Raw genomic sequence first — 23,459 nt, 5'->3', positions numbered from 1 at the left:
ATGGAAGCTTTTTAGCTATTATGGTTTTAATGTGACGTACTTATGCAGAGAGCTTGCATTGTGAACGCTTTATGGCTCATTTTGTTGAATGGTCGCTTTGCATGTTTATTGGTGAATTTCCATTCAGTGCTTCACGTAGCCAAACAGAAGTACATTAATTTTTATTTGTGACAGCAAAGCTGCTGGTGCTTTAGGGTGGAATTGCTTTTGTTGTGACCCTCCGAAAATCGTTGTTCCAAGGGGATGCGGTTTAACATCTGAACTAGTATGCTGCTTCCTGTATTGCCGAAAATACTGCTTGCTGCGGCAGCTTCCCCCCCTTTCCTTTTATTTAATCCTAAACCTACTATTTAGGCTTTCTAAAAGGCAGGTGATTGCAGCATTGTAACATCTTGAAAGCTTTAAGAAGGGGTATGTTCTAAAATGGGTTGGGAAATGTCTGGTCTTCCAGATGTTATTGGACTGCTGCTGTCATGATCTTGGACCTTTCTCCTTGCGCAGCAGAATATGCCCCCCTTTCATACCCCCATATGCACCCCCTAAACCTGTTTGGCATTCCCTCGCAACCTTCAAGAGTAGATTTGCGGGCAGCACAGGGCACGGATGGGGGGGGGAAGAGGAGGCAAATTCCCATCGCACTAGTCCTAAGCTTGGTTCTAGTGCAAATAGCGCTAGCACATTTATTTTATTTTCTATATTTTCTGTGTGTAATATAGAAATTTATGAATTTTAAAAAGCATTTTAATGGTTTCCATCATATCAAATAGCTACATTGTTTTACGAATTCACTCATTTCTGCAGTATTTTTACTCAAACCTTTTCTACTGTGTTACATCTTTATATATTAGAAAAAAGTTTCTCTATTACAGTTGCTTTATCCTTTTTCTTCTGCTGCTTTTATCTCAAATCCTGCCGGCGATTTCATTTGACTGTAGTATTTTTAAAAAAATTTCACAAAAAGCCTCCATTCTTCTATGAAAAGTTCATAATTTGGATCTCTTAATTTCACTGTTGACTTTGCCATTTCTGTCCCATTTCAAAAGCCACTCTTCCTTCATTGGGACCTGCTCCTCTTTCCATTTCTTTGCTTATAAGATTCTAACTGCTGTGTTTTCTATATTTATAACCCAATTTGCCTCCAGGCAGCTGCCAGTGGCCTACATGGTTTTTCTTCTCACTCACTCTTTTATCTTCACAACAACCTTGCGAGGTAGTTAGGGTGACAGATAGCAACTGGTGCCAGGTCATCCAGGAGGGGATTTGTACCCTGGCATTCTCAGTGTTTCCATCAAGCAACAATGACATTCATTTTTATTTTTTTGGTTCAGCGTAGAAACATTCCTGGAATTGTTTTTTTTTTTTTAACTCCTTTCCTTGCCGAATAAAATTGTTTTGAAACTTGTTTTTAAGAAATGTTTTATTTTGGTACAGGGCGCTAGCTTCCCGGGAGACTTGACCTATGCTATTGCTGGATTGATTTTTCTGGAATACAAAGCAAGTGCCCAATGGTCAGCCGAGCTGCTAGTCATCAATTACCGTGGCGAACTGAAGAGCTACCTTGTCAGGTAAGTGCTCGGTTGGTGCCACTGCACCAGCCGACAGTATTACCTGGGATTAACTTATTTTAGTGAAACAAACCACACATCTAATGCATTATTGCAGTGCATTTTCTGCTTTAAAATCACTTTGGGATACATTTTGGGAAGTGATTCATAAGTGGAATGTAAAAAATTAAATTGTGTGTGAGGTTTCCTTTGGAAATGGTCTGGGAATTTCAGCTGCTCCAGAATAGGTAAAGGTAATGGTAAAGGACCCCTGGACAGTTAAGTCCAGCCAAAGGCGACTCTGGGGTTGCGGCACTCATCTCACTTTTCAGGCCAAGAGAGCCAGCATTTGTTCACAGACAGCTTTCTGGGTCATGTGGCCAGCATGACTAAACTGCTTCTGGCGCAACGGGACACCATCACAGAAGCCAGTGCGCCCGGAAACGCTGTTTACCTTTCCACTGCAGCGGTACCTATTTATCTGCTTGCACTGGTGTGCTTTCGAACTGCTAGGTTGGCAGGAACTGGGACTGAGCAACGGGAGCTCACTCCATTGCAGGGATTCGAACCCCCAACCTTCTGATCAGCAAGCCCAAGAGGCTCAGTGGTTTAGACCACAGTGCCACCCGTGTCCCCCCCGGGTCCACAATAGGGCATTTAGCAGGGGAGTTGCAATTGTGATCACGTCGTGCCTGCACTTTGTTATATGCACTGGCTTGCAGTCTGTTTATGGGCCCAACTCAAACTGCTGGTTTCAACATTTAAAGCCCTTGATGGCTTGGGAATGAGACCCGGTTGACCAAAGGGATTGTCTTCTCTCTGCTTGATCCTTGAGATCCCCCTCAGAGGTCCTTATTTAGGTTTATTCACCTAATGAAGGGAGGCAAGTGGTTACCAGGGAGAGGGCCTTTTTGGCACTGGCCCCTCAATTATGCACTGCCTTGTTCTCACATTGTTGATTTGTACCTGCCAAAAAATAGGCAAAGATCTATCCCCCCCGCCCCCAGGCCATTTATTTTCCAACAAGTACATACAGTCTCTTTCGCTTTTTTAAAATTCTTGCACCAATTTCTTTTACCCTTCCTGGTTTAATGCTGGTCTTGAAATGATTTCTTGTTGCTGCCTCCACGCTGTCTATAAGACGGCCTGCTTAAATGGTGATTTCCACCGCGTATAGTTATTTTAACATTTTATTGAATTGTTTTGTTTCCTTTTTAAATATTTTGCAAACTGCCCGGAGGACTTAACCGTGGATGGGCAATATATGAATGCAACAAATAAGTAAATAAATACCTTTAATTTTGTCCAGTGTTGGAACGAATCAGAGCTTCCAAGAAAGCCACAGTTTCAGCTTCAGCAGCCATTATGTCCATGGAATAACTGCAGTAATTTATCATCCTGCACATCGGTAAGTTTGTTAGCCTTAAATCCCCCCCCCCATCTTATAGGTTGCAAATGGTTTGCTGTGGAAGATCAAGTTTGCTGGCATTTTCAGAAAGTGGTGAAATTCTGTTTCATTTTTGGGATGGGTGGCGGAAAGACTAGCATAGTTGCAGTTTGTTCTAGGCATGCCAGGGGACCTAGAAATGCCTAGAAAACTGACCCTCCAGAAATTGTTGGGTCTTTGTGGGGAGACCAGCTGAAGGTACTTGTTTGTCCCATCAGGCGTGCTGATATAGCTTCAGGTTCCTTTCGATTTGCCTTCCAATTCATACAGTTATTTAAACATCAAGGAGAAATGATTGCAGCCTAGGCTGCAATCCTATTCCACGCTTACCTGAGAGTAGGCACAACTGAATATTTTGTTACTTCCTTCTGAGTAAACAGGCACAGGCTTGCACTGTTAGTCATTTACGTCTGATTGCTATTCTGAAATGGCAGAATCTAAAAACTAAGATCTGTTTGGCTAATTTCAAAACATTCAAGGAGGGATGTTCCACAAGACAGGTTGTTCCATTTCTGCACGGATCTCTTCTCTTAATGTTCAAATCCATTGTTTTGCACCCTATCATTGGCAGATATTAGCCTTATTTGGTTGGTGCCAAGATCCAAGTTGGGGGCAAGTACTCTTTGGTGAGACAACCCTAGCAGAGATTTAAGTTTACCAAATACACAGCAAAGTAGATGCAGAAATATAGGCTGTTAGCCCTTTAAAATGTGCCCTTTCAAGTGAGTCCCAAAGTTTTCCCTAGGAAAAAGACCACATGTTTGGTAAGTATAAATATGGTTCACTTACAAACTCTCTGGAGGTCAGATTCATGTGCTTCAGAATTGTTGCACAGGCAGTAAAACTTAGCTTCGTTTCAAAATGGTGAAAGTTCCTAGATAATTGGTATAGGACTTGAGTCACCAGCTGTTGTTGCACTACAACTCCTATCATCCCTAGCTAGCAGGACCAGTGGTCAGGGATGATGGGAAGTGTAGTCCAAAAATAGCTGAAGACTCCAGTTTGGAAGAGCGACTTGTGAGAGCTATGCGGTTCACCTTTTGAGATAGTCTGGGGTAGAGCAAAGGCTTGATTATCTGGTTCCTTCAAGGTGAGGGGAGCATAGCTAAGCTTGGCAGTACAGTCCACTCCACAGTATCAATTCCCTTTCCTCTACCCTTACATTATAGTTCCTATGTAGCAGAATACAGTTAACTGACTCGCTGGGTATAATAATTGAAGCTGGAATACAGGACACAGGAAGCTGCTCCACACCTTGTTAAGCCATTGGCCCATCTACTGTCTGGCCACAGACTGGGGAGTCTCCAAGGCCTACCTGGAGATGTCAGAGATTGAAACTGGAATTTCTGGATGCAAAGCAGATGCTGTACCACTAAGTTATGGGCCATCTCAAACAAATAGAAGGGCTGTTGTTGCAAAGATAACAGAACAGCCTCCACAGGATCCAGAATTGTTAGTCCTTCTCACTAAAAACATTTCTTACTAGCAAGGTAATCCATGCTGCTAAAATGGATAAAAATGACTTTTGCATACTACAAGAGCTGCTGTCAGAAATCCCCAGCCTCCAAATGATAGCTTTTTTCCTGAGCACAGAATCGTCATGTGCTCCCCCTTTGGTTGTGTGTCTGTCTGGTCTTCAAAGTTTTTGCAGCTGCATTTGCGGATTTGAATATCACCAATGTGTTTCTGTCTGGTTTCGACACAGATTTGTTTTTCAGCCCAGCTTGGTTGTGGATTTTGGAATTTTCCCCATTGTGCAAAACAGAGCTGCCTGACTTTGATAACCAGAGCTTTCCGCTCTTCTTCTTTTCTTTGTAATATGTCTGGCTAAGATAGCGAATATGAAAGACAAGCTCATTATGACTATACTGCTCAGTGGTGGGATGTAATCTGCCTTTCGCCGTTCTCCTTTCTTTCCGTTCTTGTTTCTGAATGTTTGGAACTTTGCTTCCGATAACTGGCGTCAGTGGCTATGCTATGCCTCTGTAGTTGGAGTCAGTAATGCTTTTGAACATGGGTTGCTGGAAATCTTGGGAGGGCAGATTGCTCGTGTGCTTAGGCCCCTCTTCTGGGTTTCCCCCCTGCATCTGGTTGGCCGCTGTGGAAACAGGCCGCTGGGCCTATCCAGCAAGCTCTTCTTACCTTATGCTTACAAATATTACCCTCATTCAATTCCTTTTCACCAAAGCTGCCTTTCCCCGTGGATTTCTGTGACGATGGCAGCTGACAGCAGATTGACAGCTTAATCTATTTTCCGAGGGAGTGCAGATTATTTCTTCATCTTGCAGAATTGATATTGTTGTGTTCCGCCCCCTTCCCTCGTGTGTTGCAATAATCTTTAAAGTCCCCCAGAGAAGACACCTACCTTCCCCAGTAAAGTGCGAAAAGGAGTACGGCAGCTGTGTGGATTGGAGCTGCAGTTTACAATTTTCCTATGTCAAATTCTTTTTCATGCTCTCCGAGGCCATCGTGCATTTCGTGGCCTCGTTTTTATATGTCTCTCAACGGAGAGTGAGGACATATAAACCCCAGCGAGGTAAGTCACACTCTAGCACACCTTCAGCGGCATATGGTTGGAATCACTCAAGTTAAAAGTGTGTAAAATGTGACCATCATAGTGTATGTGTACTCGGAAGTAAAGTCCTGTTGAATTCCATTGGACTTAACATCCAAGTAAGCGGGGGTTTAGGATTGCAGCATTATGACTGGGGTAGAAGAGCTGAAATACAAATCACATCTGGCAACCACTGTGCCCCCTTTGGTTTCAGATAGCACATGGGTAGATGAGTCTAAAAAACCTGGGACACAAATTTTCACAACCCTCCAGTGGCTATGGTGGCTCCTTTTCCAGACGTGATGTATTTCACGTTAACAATGAACAGTTGTACCTTGGAAGTTGTACTTTGGAAGTTCAAAGTGGTTTGGAAACGAAGGCGCGGCTTCCGATTGGCTGCAGGAAGCTCGGGCAGCCAATCGGAAGCTGCGGAAGTTGTGGCAGACCTTCAGGTTCCAAAGAAGATTCTCAAACCAGAGCAATCACTTCTGTGTTTGCTGCGTTTGGGACCCAAAACGTTTTACTCACAAGTTGTTTGAGATCCAAGGTACGACTGTACTTGATTCTGACAAAACAAAGCTTCCTGAGTTACTGGTATATTTTGCTCTAGGAGGCTTAGTTTGGTCAGAATCAAGTATACGCTTCCAGAGTTAATGCTAAATACATTACATCTGGTAAATGAGCGATCATAGCTGCTAGAGGACTGTGAAAGTTTGTGTCCTGGGCTTTTTAGACTCATCTACTCATGTACTGTCTGAAAAGGGGTGCATTGGTTGCCAGATGTGAAATATATTGGCATTATTTTCAGCTCTCCTATGCTATTATATTTTGTGGGAAAATACTTGCTGTGGTATTTTCTTTCCTTATTGCAGTTGCTAACATTTTTGTACCCAAAATTGAAGATCAGTGATGAAAGGCAGCAACCTTGCCTGACTTCCCTCCCCATGGTACAAGAGATTTTGAGATATGCCCATTGGTGATGGGTTTTTTTGGTAGTTGATGAACCAAATGAGAAATTTGACTGTCTTAAAACATTTATCTAAAATCTCATTGCTTTTAATGTTATTTTCATAAAAGAGTGTTCATTGTATGTGTCCAAATGCCTTTCTGGTCCCAGCAAAGAACAGCACTGCAGGTGTTTTTGCTCTGTAATTGATATGGATCATTTCCCCTTCTATGCTCTTTCAATTGTTTTCTCTTTAAAAACCTGAGAACACTCTCCCTGACTATAATAATCTAACGTTAGATTAAATCTTCCTGCTAGAATTGTTAACATTTTATAATTGGTATTCATCAGTGCTGTATTCCTGTGTGAGTCTATTGCTGAGACATTTTTGTCACATTTCAGTATTAGAATAGTCTTCGCTTTCATCCAGGATACTGGTTTGTGTCCAGCAAAGTCGTTGTGCGAGTAGAAGTCATTTCACCTCCGCAATGAAACTTCTCCATCTTCTTTCTCAAACTATTGTGGCACAAGATCTGTAACTTTGACCATTAGGTCAAAGACTCTTCTGTGAATTAAGGGATATCACTGTATATATATCTTAATAACTTAAAATGGCCACATTTGGATGATGATACCATGACTTCATAAGATGAGATAGGCATGAACCTTCCACCTGCATCCTCTGTCTGGTCTTCTTTGCCTGACATGTTTAACCCGGGAGATCTTCAGCTAAACAGAGTTTCCCTTACACCCAATCTGGAAAACTATGTTTACCAGTACAGTGGTACCTTGGTTCTCCAACGGAATCCATTCCGGAAGTCAGTTCGACTTCCAAAAACGTTCAGAAACCAAGGTGCTGCTTCTGATTGGCTGCAGGAGCTTCCTGCACTCAATCGGAAGCTGTGGAAGCCACATCGAACATTAGGCTTCCAAAGAACGTTCGCAAACCGGAATACCGGTATTTACTTCTGGGTTTGCGGTGATTGGGAACCAAAATATGTGGGTACCAAGGTGTTTGAGAACCAAGGTACGACTGTAATGGACATACCAGGATCTTAAACCAAGGTACGAAGTTGGTTTAAGATCCTGACTTGTCTTATGGGCACAATAGTAACTTGCACCTGAACAGGGTCGATAATACTATTTCTCCAACTTGATATTATTCTCATCTCTCAATACAGGGGCAGCCAACATGGTGCCCTCCAGAAATCCCAACACCCCTTACTATTGAGCATGCTGCCTGGCGTTGAAGGCTTTTGGAGCCTGAAATGTATCAAGGGGAGAAACTTGGCTAGCCTGCCTTAGACGTTCAGTAAGGAAAAGTAGAGCTTGAACAGCTGTTTGGGTGTAAAAGTTGCTTGCCTGCTCTCCACAAAAGAAAGAGGGAGAGAGCAAGTAGGTGTTGTATCCATGATCCTTTCATTCCCTCGGTTCCATTGACTACTAAATTACAGGTCATTCATGGTGCAGGAATCTAAGCTCAGCCAGCTCGAAGTATCTGGACACTTTATGGCCTCAGGCTATCTGTCAACTTGTTTTGGTTATTCTTTTTTTTGGTATTATCGACTCTCTTGTCCAGTCCTTTAAAAAGTTAATAATTCATAAGTGAGCTCAGACCTCCTCAATGGAGCTCTAAGGTTCATTTGAAAGCTCTGCGTCTTGTTCTCTTAATATAGCTCTGTCTGCTTTGTGCTGCACTTCGCCAGCTCTGTGAAGAGTTGTTTAAAATTTTAAGCATGTGCTGCAATGATACATATGTCTTCTTTTGTTCTGCGGGAGCAGGGTTTTTGTCTAACCTGATATGGCAGCTTTACTCCAGCTTTCATTAAATCTCTCCCATCCTGAGATGAGACGCTTAAATTATAAATGATATTGTGGTGTCTGGTAGTGTTATGAACTCGAATGAATTCAGCTTGGGCCTTTTTTCTAATCTTTTCCCACCTGAGCTTCTTAACCCAGCAGCAGCAGCAGGCAAATGCACACGGCGCTTCCATATGGCCGCTGTGTGTGGATTGGAGAACTAAACCAACACTTGGGGTTAGAAAAGAACAAGGAGATAGCATCTTGGCAGAAGGGGGGAAAGCCCCATATGCTCATTGTCACGGTCAATTTCTTCTCTGTCAGTAAGCATTTTCCCATCTTCGAGCTGCTGCCACAAGTTAGCAGAAGGTACTTTGCAAGTTAAACCAACAGCACAGGCTACTAAAATAGATTTGACTTTTCTCGGGAACTTCCTCTAAGACATGGCACTGAAACCTAACTAAGCGCTGGAAGCATGGAATAGCGCTCCTCCTGGTTGGAGGTGTTGCTTACAGTTTCCGGCCCATGTAAAGCCTCCAGATTTCTTTGCTGCTAGAAGGACAACACCTCTGCAGGATCTCTCCCTCTCGTCAAAAGCCTTGCGCTAATCCCCAGTGCCTTATAGTTTGGGAACCACTGACATATGCATTGAATATTCCTAAGTGTCTAGGACAGGCACCCCCAAACTTCTGCCCTCCAGATGTTTTGGACTACAATTCCCATCTTCCCCAACCACTGGTCCTGTTAGCTAGGGATCATGGGAGTTGTAGGCCAAAACATCTGGAGGGCCGCAGTTTGGGGATGCCTGGTCTAGGAGAAGATTTGGGGCAATGGTGATTTGGGGCTATCTCAAGGGAGGCAGAACTTGTGGCAGGGTTGAATGGTCTGCTGTCACCATTTATTGCGAATGGGAGTATGTTCACACTGGCTCTTTAACTGCTGGACTTTGTCCTATTGCTAGAGTTTGCCCTTGACCATTGGTGACATGCTTAAATTGAGGATAGGTGATCCTCTAGGCCAGACATCCCCAGACTTCGGCCCTCCAGACTACAGTTCCCATCATCCCTGACCACTGGTCCTCTTAGCTAGGGATCATGGGAGTTGTAGGCCAAAACATCTGGAGGGCCGCAGTTTGGGGATGCCTGTTCTAGGCCTTGCTGGACTACTGCAACCCCTGATGATTGGCCATATTGACTGGGGCAGGTGGGATTTGGGAGCAAGGCACTGTAGAGGGAAAGACGAATTAGTGAAAATCGCATCCACTGCCTTTCCAGCAGTGCAAACAGCCCATCAAAGGAGTTGAGTTCAGAGGATCTCCTAGTATAATCAGCAAGAAGAGTAAAACTTTACACCCTACTAAATGTAGGAAATGATGTTCATATTACACCATTCATTTCTCTTTATTAGTTTCCCTACCAATTTTGGTTTGGACTGTTTCTCTTCTTAACCATTGCCATTAAGTTAACTACTGTTTTTTGTGAACCTGTTATGACTTTTACTCAGTACCATAAAAGAAACACTAAAGGATCTAAGAGTAGAATAAGATCAGCTATGAATTGTTTCTTTCACATTTTTTCAATCGGATGTAGATACCAGATGCACCAAAATTAAATGTTATCTTCAATTTCTGCATTTTGGAATCTCCAAAAATATTTCTATGGTAACCTTTACTTAAGACTTGTCAAGATGGAATGCTTTAATGCTGCTAGCTCAGACCAGTTCTGTACCTGATTTGATACAAGTTTTGGATGTAGCATTAAAACTAACCTATATTTTATAGTTAGCTATAAATACAGGTTAGCATCACGTGCATGTATTGCTTTCACACCGCAAATGAAATCTCTCAAGACCAGCTTGTTGACCATTTATTCTCTAACAAAAGGATTCATTTAACACCTCTTAGCTTTTTCCTTCAACAGTTCTTTGTTCCCCAAAATAATTTACCGTAGTTTCTTTTTATGGTAGTGTCCGGGGCAGAAACTTGAGCTGCTAAAACAGGGGTCCCCAAACTAGGGGGCCGGATGCAGCCCAATCACCTTCTAAATCCGGCCCGCGGATGGTCCGGGAATCAGCATGTTTTTACATGAGTAGAATGTGTCCTTTTATTTAAAATGCACCTCTGGGTTATTTGTGGGGCCTGCCTGGTGTTTTTACATGAGTAGAATGTGTCCTTTTATTTAAAATGCATCTCTGGGTTATTTGTGGGGGATAGGAATTCGTTCATATTTTTCCCCCAAAATATAGTCTGGCCCCCCCACAAGGTCTGAGGGACAGTGGACCGGCCCCCTGCTGAAAAAGTTTGCTGACCCCTGTGCTAAATCAAAGCATGGCACTTACTGAATCCATTTTTGTTGTTGTTGATCTATAATAGTTATGAGTATTTTTTTGGGGGGGGGAGGGTAAACCATTTATTAAAAAACTTCTGTATATAATTTAACCACTAGATGGTGATATTTTGCCAACTGAAATAAAATATGAGTAATCCGGCTTTTTATTTAATGATTTTACTTGGGTAAAATAATGCTCATACAAGCCTATTTCACATTTGTTTTTATCTGAAGAGGATTTCTGAAAAAATAAATAAAATTAAAGCAGGCAATTACTTTGAAATATATCCCGCTAGGTGAATTCACAGTGCAATCCTGTGCATGGTGTAAGTCCCGTTTAGTTCACGGGGACTTACTCCCAGGTAGGTGTTTACAGGATTGCGGCCTTGGAGGTTTAAAAATATTTTAAAATCCACATGATTTTTCTTCCCCTTGCTCTGAGTAGCGATTTGAAATAGTAAATGTTATAACTGATATGCCCAAGTGCGGAATTATTGCTATAAATATTTTCAGCAATTGTCAAGTCATCGCACGTACCTGTTTTTATTTATTTCAGAAATGGCAAACAGCTTCCCAACAAATAAGTATGGCCAAATACAACTTCCCTGCTCCGCTAGTGGAAAGTTTAGACAAGGGCTAGATAGCTCAGCTGGTTAGAGCATGGTGCTCACAATGCCAGGGTTGCGGGTTCGGTCCCTGTTTGTGGCTGCTGCATATTCCTCTGTTGCAGGGGCTTGGATCCTGCGGGACCCTTCCAACTCTATGATTGTTTGACCCCCGTGACTCCCGCTAGTGCAACAGAATTCCCCCTTCCCCCTTGTGCCTTCCTCAAATCCACCCTGGAGGGTAGAGAAAACCCCCAGAACAGCAAGGGGGCCCAAGAGAGGGGAGATTCCCTCCTATGGTCAAGGAGAAATCCTTGCGCTGATTGAACAATCCTAGGGCTGTCATATGTCCCAGACCGTACCTGGATTTTAAAGGCGCAATTGACGTACAGGGTGAATTAGTGAAAGGCGTCGCTTCGTCCTGGATCTTTAGGCAAGTCAATCGAAAAATTGCAGTTTGTAAAAAAACAAAAAAACAAAACGCACAACTCAACAATTTCGGTGGTTTCCTTAAGAAAATGTCAACAATTTTGGGGTCTTCCTGGTTTTTACTTTTTGAAATATGGCAACCCTAAACAATCCCCTTAGAGCTATATTGCAACCTGCCCATATTGTATACTACAATAGACATGGCAATCTTTTAAAAAAGAAACTTGCTGCGATTGCTCGTTGCTCAGAACAGAACTGGAGCATGTCAAACTCAAGATTCGATTCCTCTTGCTTGTGATAGGCTTTTGATCGTAGGTGGCTGCGAAATGGATGGAGAGGGATCTGGAACGTCCAAAGCAAGTAGCTGTGGTCTGTCGGCATGGAGAGTTCTTTCGGGATCCCCCTATTACAAGCCGGTTACGAGTTACGAAGATGATATCGGGACCGTGAGTAGTGCTGCTATCATCTCATAGCATCATTTGAGCATACTATTGGCCCTAAAGCTGCAGATCTCATGTTTATTCTTTACAAGAGCAACGGTTTCACACGTGTCGTCTTCCGTTTTAATATAAAGGCAGATCAGAAAATGCTCCCCCCCCCCCCCGTTCTAACATTTTCAGATGTTGGGAAAGCTGAAATGTATCATCAGCAAGCTCACAGGATGTTGCTGTTACTGCACTGGGAACTGAATTTCCGAATTCTTCCTCCTCCACCTATTTTTATCAAACATAACTTAGGGGAAAGAGCTAACCTTCAAATCCCACTCCCACCAGCAGTCTGCACAAGAGACTGGTTTCACTGAATGGCCCTATTACTTTTGTGTATTGGGCTACAGCCTTATACACACACATCTGGGAGTAAGCTCCAGTGAATACAAAGGGAATTTACTTCTCAGGAGGCATGCATAGAATTGTGCTGCTGGGAGAATTTCTGTTTCTGTTGCCCACCTTGCTCCTTCTGTGGCTGGGAAAAATGTACAACCCCCCCCTCCCAATTTATGTGGCATAAATGAAGTACACCTTGTGTACCCGATGGTCAAATGTGAAGCTGCGGTTTTTGCTGCCTTCCCAGTTCTTGACAACTGGTTGGTTAAAATGCTCTAGGCAACAAATACCCAGAACCCCTGTTCTAACTTATGTCATTCAGAATCTTTTTTAAAAAAATACTTTTTATTAAAGATTTCTTTTGCACCCAGTGCTACTTTTCTAGAAAAAGAGGTGCTGGACCCCTCACCACAAACACTTCCCTTGTTCTCTTATACTAATGGCAATGGCACCCGCCTGAGAATTGGTGGAACTGAGTTCTGGATGAAAAAAGACTCGTTTGCCCCTATTTTAGAGGCGTGTTACTGTATTATTTGTTGCTTCCGTGGTTTGCTTTAGCTTCTGACAAAGAAAACACTTGCACACACGTGTGTGTGTGTGTGATAAACACACACACATATACATACACGAGGTTAATTTGATATGGTTCCTTTTTTAACAGGCCAAGAGAAGGTCATTATTCAAGATTAGGGGTCTCAGCTTTTACAGCAGACAAGGAAGAGAACAGGTAACAGAGGATGTACATATATATCAATACCTTATGCTTTTGTGAGACACATGTCAAGGGCAACTTTTGCGTCAGGGGTGGCAGTTCTATGGCACTCGAGATTTTGTTGGGACTCCCAACTCCCAACCAGCATGGTCAGTGGCCAATATTTATTTGTCAATATGTGGTTTGTCTGTGGTGGTGACCTCTAAAACCTGCACCTCTACTTCTGTTTGTTCCATATCTGAGCACAACCTAATATTTCTGTTTCCAGCAGCCCGCAGTGGCAGAGGAAAGAAAGCTGTTTCCACCGATGGTCACATGCCTGGTTTGGTGGGGCTGCTGGATTGAAGACAACCGAGTCCTACTCAGAGTAGACTGGTTGAAATTAATGGCCGTGCCAAACTGAACTTCATTCATTTCAGTGGGTCTGCTCTGACTTAAAATTTAATTAAACATGGCCCATTCTCTCCAGATCCCCACACATTAATTGTAGGGGATTTCCTGGGAGCTTGTAATTACAGTACGTACATATAGTGGATGTAAATAACAGTAATAACAGATGATATTGTTGCCTATTGCCATTTTGCACAAGACCCACATTTTCAAAAGAATCGCAAATGGAAATGGCTATTGCCTCCCCATCCCCCATTTTGCCCCGTGATGGGGTGAGATCCCGTTGCTCGGTCCTTGCTCCTGCCAACATAGCAGTTCGAAAGCATGTCAAGTGCAAGTAGATAAATAGGTACCGCTCCGGCAGGGAGGTAAATGGCATTTCTGTGCGCTGCTCTGGTTCGCCTGAAGCGGCTTAGTCATGCTGGCCACATGACCTGGAAGCTGTCTGCAGACAATTGTGCCAACTCCCTCGGCCAGTAGAGTGAGATGAGCACCGCAACCCCAGAGTCGGCTGTGACTGGACCTAATGGTCAGGGGTACCTTTACCTTTACGTGTGAACTCAGGTACAGAAATTCCTGTGCGCATACCCAAAATGAAAAAAAAAAGTTGTTGAGGTTGGGTGAGTGAGTGCGGGAAATGATGGGAAAACGCAGCTCAGATGTGGATGGCAAAGCAGCAGAGTGGTAATTAATATAATGACTGAAAAATGGGAATGTGAAGAACATCACGTGCCAAATGTGTACATAGAAAAAAAAATGATCTGAAAGACTCACTTGTGATATAGCATCTCCTTCTGGAAGCACGTATCATAAGATGTGTGGTGACAATAGTCTCCTTTCTCCCCCAACTTGTTTGCCTGTGCGGTGGTAGCTGCTCATGGTGGCAGCTGCATTCCCTCCTGTGACCATCCAGAGTGAGGTCAATGCAATACAGGAAGCATTGCCCTTGCTCTGAATTGGCTGTGTGTTTCCCTCAGTGATGTCACAGTGTCAAATCTGATTGTATATTAGACAACATGATGTCATGACATCCTTCATTGCAGGGGCCTTCCTGATGCCTTTGGACTCCAGCTCCCATCAGCTCTGGCTAACTTGGCCAACGATCAAGAACGATGGGAGTTGTATTCTGCAGCACCACACATTTCTTTCTCTATTGGCTGTATTGTGTTGTGAGGAAGAAGCCTAGTGGAAAACGAAAAACAGCGCTGAAACAGCAGCCAAATGGGGCAGGGAATAGTGGGTGAATAGCTTCACTGTGTGCTGAAAATGTTTGCCTGAAAACATTTGGCACCGTGCTAAAACACCCTCAGTTTCTTACATTTGAGTCAGTTTAGTATTTTATATTCGAGAAATTCCCCTTCATGGATCAATGCCTTGTCGTGGCGAAGGGGCTTGAATAACTCAGAGAAGCTATGAGCTATGCCATGCAGGGCCACCCAAGTTGGACAGGTCATAGTGGAGAGTTTTGACTAAACGTGATCCACCTGGAGAAGGAACTGGCAAGCCACTCCAGTATCCCTGCCAAGAAAACTCCATGGACAAAGACAACAGGCATATAAAAGTTATGACGCTGGAAGATGAGCCCCTCAGGTCGGAAGGCGTCCAACATGCTACTGAGGAAGAGCGGAGGACAAGTACAAGTAGATTCAGAGCTGATGAAGCGGCTGGGCCAAAGCCGAAAGGACACTCAGTTGCGGATATGCCTGGAAGCGAAAGGAAAGTCCGATGCTGTAAAGAAAAATATTGCATAGGAACCTGGAATGTAAGAACCATGAGTGGAGGTAAGCTGGATGTGGTCAAAAATGAGATGACAAGAATAAATATCGACATCCTGGGCATCAGTGAACTAAAATGGAAGGGAATGGGCGAATTCAGTTCGGGTGACTATCATATCTACTACTGTGGGCAAGAATCCTGTAGCAGAAATGGAGTGGCCCTCATAGTCAACAAAAGAGTGGCAAAAGCTGTAATGGGATGCAATCTCAAAAATGACAGAATGATCTCGATACGAATCCAAGGCAGACCTTTTAACATCACAGTAATCCAAGTTTATGCACCAACTACCGGTGCTGAAGAAAGTGAAATTGACCAATTCTATGAAGACCTACAACAACTTCTAGAAATGACACCAAAGAAGGATGTTCTTCTCATTACAGGGGATTGGAATGCTAAAGTAGGGAATCAAGAGATAAAAGGAACAACTGGCAAGTTTGGCCTTGGAGTTCAAAATGAAGCAGGGCAAAGGCTAATAGAGTTCTGTCAAGAGAACAAGCTGGTCATCACAAACACTCTCTTCCAACAACACAAGAGACGACTCTACACATGGATATCACCAAATGGGCAGCATCGAAATCAGATTGATTATATTCTCTGCAGCCAAAGATGGAGAAGCTCTATACAGTCAGCAAAAACAAGACCTGGAGCTGACTGTAACTCAGATCATCAGCTTCTTATAGCAAAATTCCAGCTTAAACTGAAGAAAGTAGGAAAAACCACTGGGCCAGTAAGATACAATCTGAATCAAATCCCTTATGAATACACAGTGGAAGTGAGGAACAGGTTTAAGGATTTAGATTTGGTGGACAGAGTGCCTGAAGAACTATGGATGGAGGCTCGTAACATTATACAGGAGGCAGCAACGAAAACCATCCCAAGGAAAAGGAAATGCAAGAAAGCAAAATGGCTATCCAACGAGGCCTTACAAATAGCGGAGGAGAGGAGGCAAGCAAAATGCAAGGGAGATAGGGAAAGATACAGGAAACTGAATGCAGATTTCCAAAAAACAGCAAGGAGAGACAAGAGGGTCTTCTTAAATGAGCAATGCAAAGAAATAGAGGAAAACAATAGAATGGGGAAAACCAGAGATCTGTTCAAGAAAATTGGAGATATGAAAGGAACATTTTGTACAAAGATTACCATAATCAAGGACAAAAGTGGTAAGGACCTAACAGAAGCAGAAGACATCAAGAAGAGGTGGCAAGAATACACAGAGGAATTATACCAGAAAGATATGGAGGTCTCATACACCCCAGGTAGTGTGGTTGCTGACCTTGAGCCAGACATCTTGGAGAGTGAAGTCAAATGGGCCTTAGAAAGCATTGCTAATAACAAGGCCAGTGGAAGTGATGATATTCCAGCTGAACTATTTAAAATTTTAAAAGATGATGCTGTTAAGGTGCTACACCCAATATGCCAGCAAGTTTGGAAAACTCAGCAATGGCCAGAGGATTGGAGAAGATCAGTCTACATCCCAATTCCAAAGAAGGGCAGTGCCAAAGAATGCTCCAACTACCGCACAATTGCGCTCATTTCACACGCTAGCAAGGTTATGCTTAAAATTCTACAAGGCAGGCTTAGGCAGTATGTGGACCGAGAACTCCCAGAAGTGCAAGCTGGATTTCGAAAGGGCAGAGGAACCAGAGACCAAATAGCAAACATGCGCTGGATTATGGAGAAAGCTAGAGAGTTCCAGAAAAACGTCTACTTCTGCTTCATTGACTATGCAAAAGCCTTTGACTGTGTCGACCACAGCAAACTATGGCAAGTTCTTAAAGAAATGGGAGTGCCTGATCACCTCATCTGTCTCCTGAGAAATCTCTATGTGGGACAAGAAGCTACAGTTAGAACTGGATATGGAACAACTGATTGGTTCAAAATTGGGAAAGGAGTACGACAAGGTTGTATATTGTCTCCCTGCTTATTTAACTTATATGCAGAATTCATCATGCGAAAGGCTGGACTAGATGAATCCCAAGCCGGAATTAAGATTGCCGGAAGAAATATCAACAACCTCAGATATGCAGATGACACAACCTTGATGGCAGAAAGTGAGGAGGAATTAAAGAACCTTTTAATGAGGGTGAAAGAGGAGAGCGCAAAATATGGTCTGAAGCTCAACATCAAAAAAACCAAGATCATGGCCACTGGTCCCATCACCTCCTGGCAAATAGAAGGGGAAGAAATGGAGGCAGTGAGAGATTTTACTTTCTTGGGCTCCTTGATCACTGCAGATGGTGACAGCAGTCACGAAATTAAAAGACGCCTGCTTCTTGGGAGAAAAGCAATGACAAACCTAGACAGCATCTTAAAAAGCAGAGACATCACTTTGCCGACAAAGGTCCGTATAGTTAAAGCTATGGTTTTCCCAGTAGTGATGTATGGAAGTGAGAGCTGGACCATAAAGAAGGCTGATCGCCGAAGAATTGATGCTTTTGAATTATGGTGCTGGAGGAGACTCTTGAGAGTCCCATGGACTGCAAGAAGATCAAACCTATCCATTCTTAAGGAAATCAGCCCTGAGTGCTCCCTGGAAGGACAGATTGTGAAGCTGAGGCTCCAATACTTTGGCCACCTCATGAGAAGAGAAGAATCCTTGGAAAAGACCCTGATGTTGGGAAAGATTGAGGGCACTAGGAGAAGGGGACGACAGAGGACAAGATGGTTGGACAGTGTTCTCGAAGCTACGAACATGAGTTTGACCAAACTGCGGGAGGCAGTGCAAGACAGGAGTGCCTGGCGTGCTATGGTCCATGGGGTCACGAAGAGTCGGACACGACTAAACGACTAAACAACAACAATTCGAGAAATTAATGGCAGGAGTCCATTACTCTTTGGAATGATTCACTCATCGCTTTTCCATTTCTTACTCATAAATATGTTTGACAGCATTTGCAACTCCTTTATATTATTTTTAAAATGTCTCCTAGTCTAGTTTTTAAAATCATGTGGATCTTTCCCCCTCAGTATTTCATCAAAGTAGTTTCTAGCAATAAGAAGACATGACTTATCATTAAAAGCCACTGTGAGTTCTGATTGATTTATATTTTGCCCATTGTATGCATGACACAGATTTGACATGTTGCCCACAGACTTCTTTTTTCTTAGCCAACAACCTGACATTTCCCTGAATGTTCTGCTACTTCACGTCTATTCTGTCCTAGCTGATGGGTGATTGAATGGAACCTCCAAGAAACTGTATTTAGGATTCAAGTGCCACTCTATTATCCACTTAACTGCACTGCAGTTTATGATCCCCAAATTTGCCATCCTCAGTGGTGCTGTAGTCTAAACCACTGAGCCTAGGGCTTGACGATCGGAAGGTCGGTTGTTCAAATCCCCGCGACGGAGTGAGCTCCTGTTGCTCAGTCCCTGCTCCTGCCAGCCTTGCAGTTTGAAAGCACCTCAAAGTGCAAGTAGATAAATAGGTACTGCTCCGGCGGGAAGGTAAACGACGTTTCCGTGCGCTGCTGTGGTTCTCCAGAAGCGGCTTTGTCATGCTGGCCACACGACCCGGAAGCTGTATGCCTGCTCCCTCAGCCAGTAGAGTGAGATGAGCGCCACAACCCCAGAGTCGTCCGCGATTGGACCTAACGGTCAGGGGTACCTTTACCTTTACCCCCACTTGAGATGAGGGTTTGAGGATTTACTGCAGCATAGGCCAACTGACCCAGAAACTAGGCCTCTGAGCCAGAGATCCACCACAACCTATCACACTCACCCCAGCAGATCTGGGGTTAGGATTGCACCCTAAATCACTTCCAGCAAGCTGCATGGTCCCAATGACTCAAACATTACTTGCCCTGTGTGTGTGTCGGTTTTGACGGAAAAACTGTCTGCGGACATGCGTCAGCTCCCTCGGCCAATAAAGCGAGATGAGCGCCGCAACCCCAGAGTCTTTTGCGACTGGACTTAATTGTCAGGGGTCCTTTACCTTTACCTTTTTATATGTTTTGGACTACAACTCCCAGCATCCCAAACCATTGACCATGGTTTCGGGGAACCATGGTTTGTGGTCCAAAATATCTGGAGTGCATCAGGTTGGGAAAGGCTGGGCAACATCTTCAAGGCTGCAGTCCTTTACACCTGGGGAGTCTTAACACTTTTTGGCTCAAGGACTGCATTCAACCATGACCAACCCTTTGAGGACTCCCCCACCCCAAAATGGTGGGAACTTGGGATGTCAAATCAGGCCCTCAAACTAGGAGTTAGCCACACTTGTTTTACACACTTACCTGGAAGTAAAACCCATTCATAGAACTGCCCTACTAGTTTCAGGAATTGTGTCTCTTACTTGATGCTTCAACGTACCTGTTGTACAAATTTTAAGGAGCACTTCATGTTTTATAAGATCCGGGAGCTGTGCAAAGGGAAGCTACATTGGAAATGGGGGGGGGGGGATGAGGCCTACGAGCTTAATGCTTCTTTGAAATGCCTTTGCTTTTAATCACTCATCAAAATCTTGCGCAGGATGGTGTTTTCAAGATGAGCCTTTCTCCAGATGGGACTCGCCTAGCAGCTATTCACTTTAGTGGAAAATTGACCATCTGGGGAATCCCTTCTCTAAGACAACAAGGAGAATGGGAGCAGAGCGACCAGGTATGTGATGATTAACAGTTTGTAAATACGGGAATCTATTTGATACATGAAAATTGTATGGCATTTCTTGTCACCTCCTTTTTTCTGCTTTTTAAATGGTGGTATTTATTTTTTTAGCATGTCCAAAATGCTAAAAGACATATATGCCTGTTTATATGCACAACATATTTGTTCATTATCAAGAAACGTTGTGCTTCTTAGCCATTGGAATGGTTATCCATATGGAAATCGAATCAATTGTAGACAATTCTACACATGCCTACTCGGGAATAAGACCCATTACTCACAGCTAAGAGTGTCTAGGATTCGCTTAAAGGATTCACTTGATCAATTAACTAAAATTTCTTTAATCGTGTAACATACCCACTACAGTTGCTATTTTTTATAATCGTCTATCTACGTTATGCAGCTGCCAGGGTCATTTGAGCTATGTGCTACAATGCGTAAAGATTAATATTGGCAAAAAATATTTGCAGCTGAGCTGAATTTACAGTCCAGTATATCTTACAAGATGGTAACATCATTAAACTTAAGATGATTGTATTCAAATCCGTTTGTTGTATACCTGGAAAGACAAAAGAGAGATCCACACAGGAATATAGACCAAGGTTCGAATCAGTATTATTTGCTTAATCACTTCTTCCCCAGAAACACTTCTTGGAGTACCAGAACATATGTTTCATTCATTGTTTTGATTCTTGATACTTCAGGGTTTATTGTCCCCCCCCCCAAAAAAAAACAATGCTCAGTTGTGTCCCATATACTCTATAACATTTTAAAATCGAAATAATTTAATCTGATATATAGAAATGTAGTTTTAATATCAACATGTGCGCACACACTGTTTGGCGGAAGTATTTTATGCCCCCTTGTGCTCAATTCAACACTGCTTCCCACTCTGTGTTTGTTTCTGTATGTGGGGTAAGATTTTTTAAAATGCTCGCTGTATATCTATCTTGTCATAGCAAGATAGACATTTGCAGTCATTAAAGCTTTGGAGCTGGTTCCCAATAATACACAGACTGCTGAATGCATACTGCAACTAAAAAAAGTTAGATGGCATCTTCTTGTGAAGTGACTAGGGTGGGTGGGAATCCTAACTGAAGTAAAAATGAAGTTCTATTTCATATCTAGCGTTGTTGTAATAGATGATTCAGCTACAGTAGAAATTTTGTTGGCAATGGTAGAAGCCTCCTTCATTGTATATAGTTATTGCATTGTACCAAAGTTTTGTTTGGTTGAAATTGTGGTTCAAGAACAAACAGTTTTGGGAATTGGAATTATAGGGACAGAGCTACCCAAAGTGTATAGAAATTTATTTTATACAGCGGCAAGAATGTTACTTGCCAAAAAATGGAATGAAGAAGAAGTCCCAGCGCAAGAAGAATTGATACAAAACCTTACAGAATATGCAGAAATGGCGAAACTTACTGGAAAAATAAGAAATCAAGATAACAAACTTTTAATAAAAGAATAGAAATGGTTTATTGAATATTTACAAAGTGTAAACAAATAAGAACATTGACAGGATTATTGTAATAACCTGCAGTTTTATAGGAGTATATATTTAAAGTAGATGAATAAATGAGTAAGTTGTTAATTTGGAATATGCAGAAAATATAAAAAAATAAATTTAAGGGACTGCAGAAAGAGGGGGAAGGAAGTCAAGTTTTGAAATGTTAAAATGATTGTAAAATTATTGAAATGTATAAAATTGAAAATCGTATGTATAAGAACAAGAACAGTTTGTGGAATCCAGGACTGACTATTTAAAGTAATAGAAGAATCCAGGCTTTTAACTTCCATGAAATTGGATCCCAATTCATATGTTAAACTTTGGTCATTTTTCTGACAGTGCGAATTGCTTGGGATCGGTTTAGGCTTATTGTACTTGGAAACTTTCATGTGTTTTAATTGTGCAGAAGTAATAATTTAAAAATGGGGCCTGATTGCCTTGCCAGCTTGAGTGATATTCCGTTCTGTCTTGCTCGCTTAACTCACCACTTGCTTCCATGGCGCCTTCTTAATGTTCAACCAATATAAGGAAAGTTTTCAAAAGGATGGCTCCACCTGTTCAGAAGTCATAAGACATTGCTTGCTGGTAGTGTTGTTTATAGTGTACATGAATATGTATAAAACTTAATTGGAGATTTTCTCCTCCTCCTTCTTTTAGCCGGGCTATGATGAAATCAAACCGGAATGGCGACTCTCTCTTGAGAAACGGAAGAAAATTAAAGGTTGGAGCCATAGTTTAGTTTCGTATATGTGTGTGTGAGAGAGGCCAAGACCTGAGTGAGCAGGAGGATGTTAATCCACCATTGTGTGTTCAAGTTATTGTAAGGGCTAACGTTATAATGCTGCCTTCCAAAATGCTAGAATAGCACATTTTAGGGACTCTGTCCATTCTGAGGAAGCAGTACTTAAGAATGTGTGAGTGATGGGCGCATCCCCTTTCTATTTCTTTCCATTTCCCTGAGCAATGTGTAAAATGTGTAGATATTCTTCACCCAGTTTGGAATCTGTGAGGAGCTGTCCATGGGGCCAGGCAGCCTGGAATTGGATCTCTGTACTGCTTGTGTTCTAGACCCAACACCTTTCCTTCAAAAGGATCAACAGATTTCATCATTCTTGCTAGGTTCTGCCCCAGCTGCATTTCCCCCCCTTTGCCCGCAACAGGGATCCCTGGAGGACAGCTCCAACAAGACAATTTACCCCCACCCCACCACCACAATACACATTCTGTCATTATCTTGATGGCTTCTCATTATGTGAAATTTTGTTTTGTGTATTTCTAAGATGAACTTGACTGTTACTTTTAGGCCGCGTTGGAAGGTTTTATATCTTGAAAAGTGGAGTGTAAATAATCTCAGAAATAGTGCAGTTTTGCGTATGTTGTTGTTGTTGTCTATTTACGATGCCAGTTTAATACACAATGTTTTGTTTACAAAGGGTGCCTTCAAGAGTGTACAAGTTGCTACCTTTTTGTGGAAGACCCCATTTCACTTCCAAACTGATATTAAGTGTCTCTCCTATTCTTCCTTTGCCTATGCAGAGTGGCTCATAGCAATTTAAATTTAGCCTCTTATAAATTAAGAACTCCTGTGTAATCATAAATCCTGCAAAATATATTAAAGGCAGAAACCAAAATAAAGTATAACCTTGAAATAAAAAAGCAGATCCTTAGCAGGGGAAAAAATATGCACCCATAAAAATGTGTTTTACCAGCCAGCAAAAGATGGATAGGCTATGTACATTCATCCTAGGGCAAAGTATTTGATAATATTGCTGCAGCTACTTGAAAGGCCCTGACACTTGTAACTAACAACCGGGCCTCCTCAGGCGAGACACAATAATAACAATAACAACAATAAGAATAAAATAAAATACAGCAACAATTTTATTACTTGTACCCTGCCCATCTGACTGGGTTGCCCCAGCCACTCTGGGCAGCTTCCAACATATATAAAAACATCATAAAACATAAAACTTTAAAAAGCTTCTCTCTA

The 23,459-nt window shown here is 42.5% G+C and overlaps 1 protein-coding gene across 2 annotated transcripts in view; it reads left to right on the top strand.

The window, feature by feature from the left end:
• The window catches only part of NBAS (NBAS subunit of NRZ tethering complex), a 175,649-nt gene that overhangs the window by 11,682 nt on the left and 140,508 nt on the right, over window positions 1-23,459 (top strand). For both annotated transcript variants that reach the window (XM_035109824.2, XM_035109823.2), the window contains exons 8-13: window positions 1,432-1,565; window positions 2,854-2,952; window positions 11,954-12,098; window positions 13,138-13,203; window positions 19,825-19,953; window positions 22,127-22,190. In XM_035109824.2, coding sequence (XP_034965715.2) covers window positions 1,432-1,565; window positions 2,854-2,952; window positions 11,954-12,098; window positions 13,138-13,203; window positions 19,825-19,953; window positions 22,127-22,190 — 637 coding nt within the window. The remainder of the gene's footprint in view (window positions 1-1,431; window positions 1,566-2,853; window positions 2,953-11,953; window positions 12,099-13,137; window positions 13,204-19,824; window positions 19,954-22,126; window positions 22,191-23,459) is intronic.

Source organism: Zootoca vivipara, chromosome 3 (assembly GCF_963506605.1).
Source record: "Zootoca vivipara chromosome 3, rZooViv1.1, whole genome shotgun sequence".
NCBI classification, from domain to species: Eukaryota; Metazoa; Chordata; class Lepidosauria; order Squamata; family Lacertidae; genus Zootoca; species Zootoca vivipara.
The sequence above is the reverse complement of the archived record's forward strand: the minus strand, read 5'-3'. Positions and strand labels throughout refer to the sequence as shown.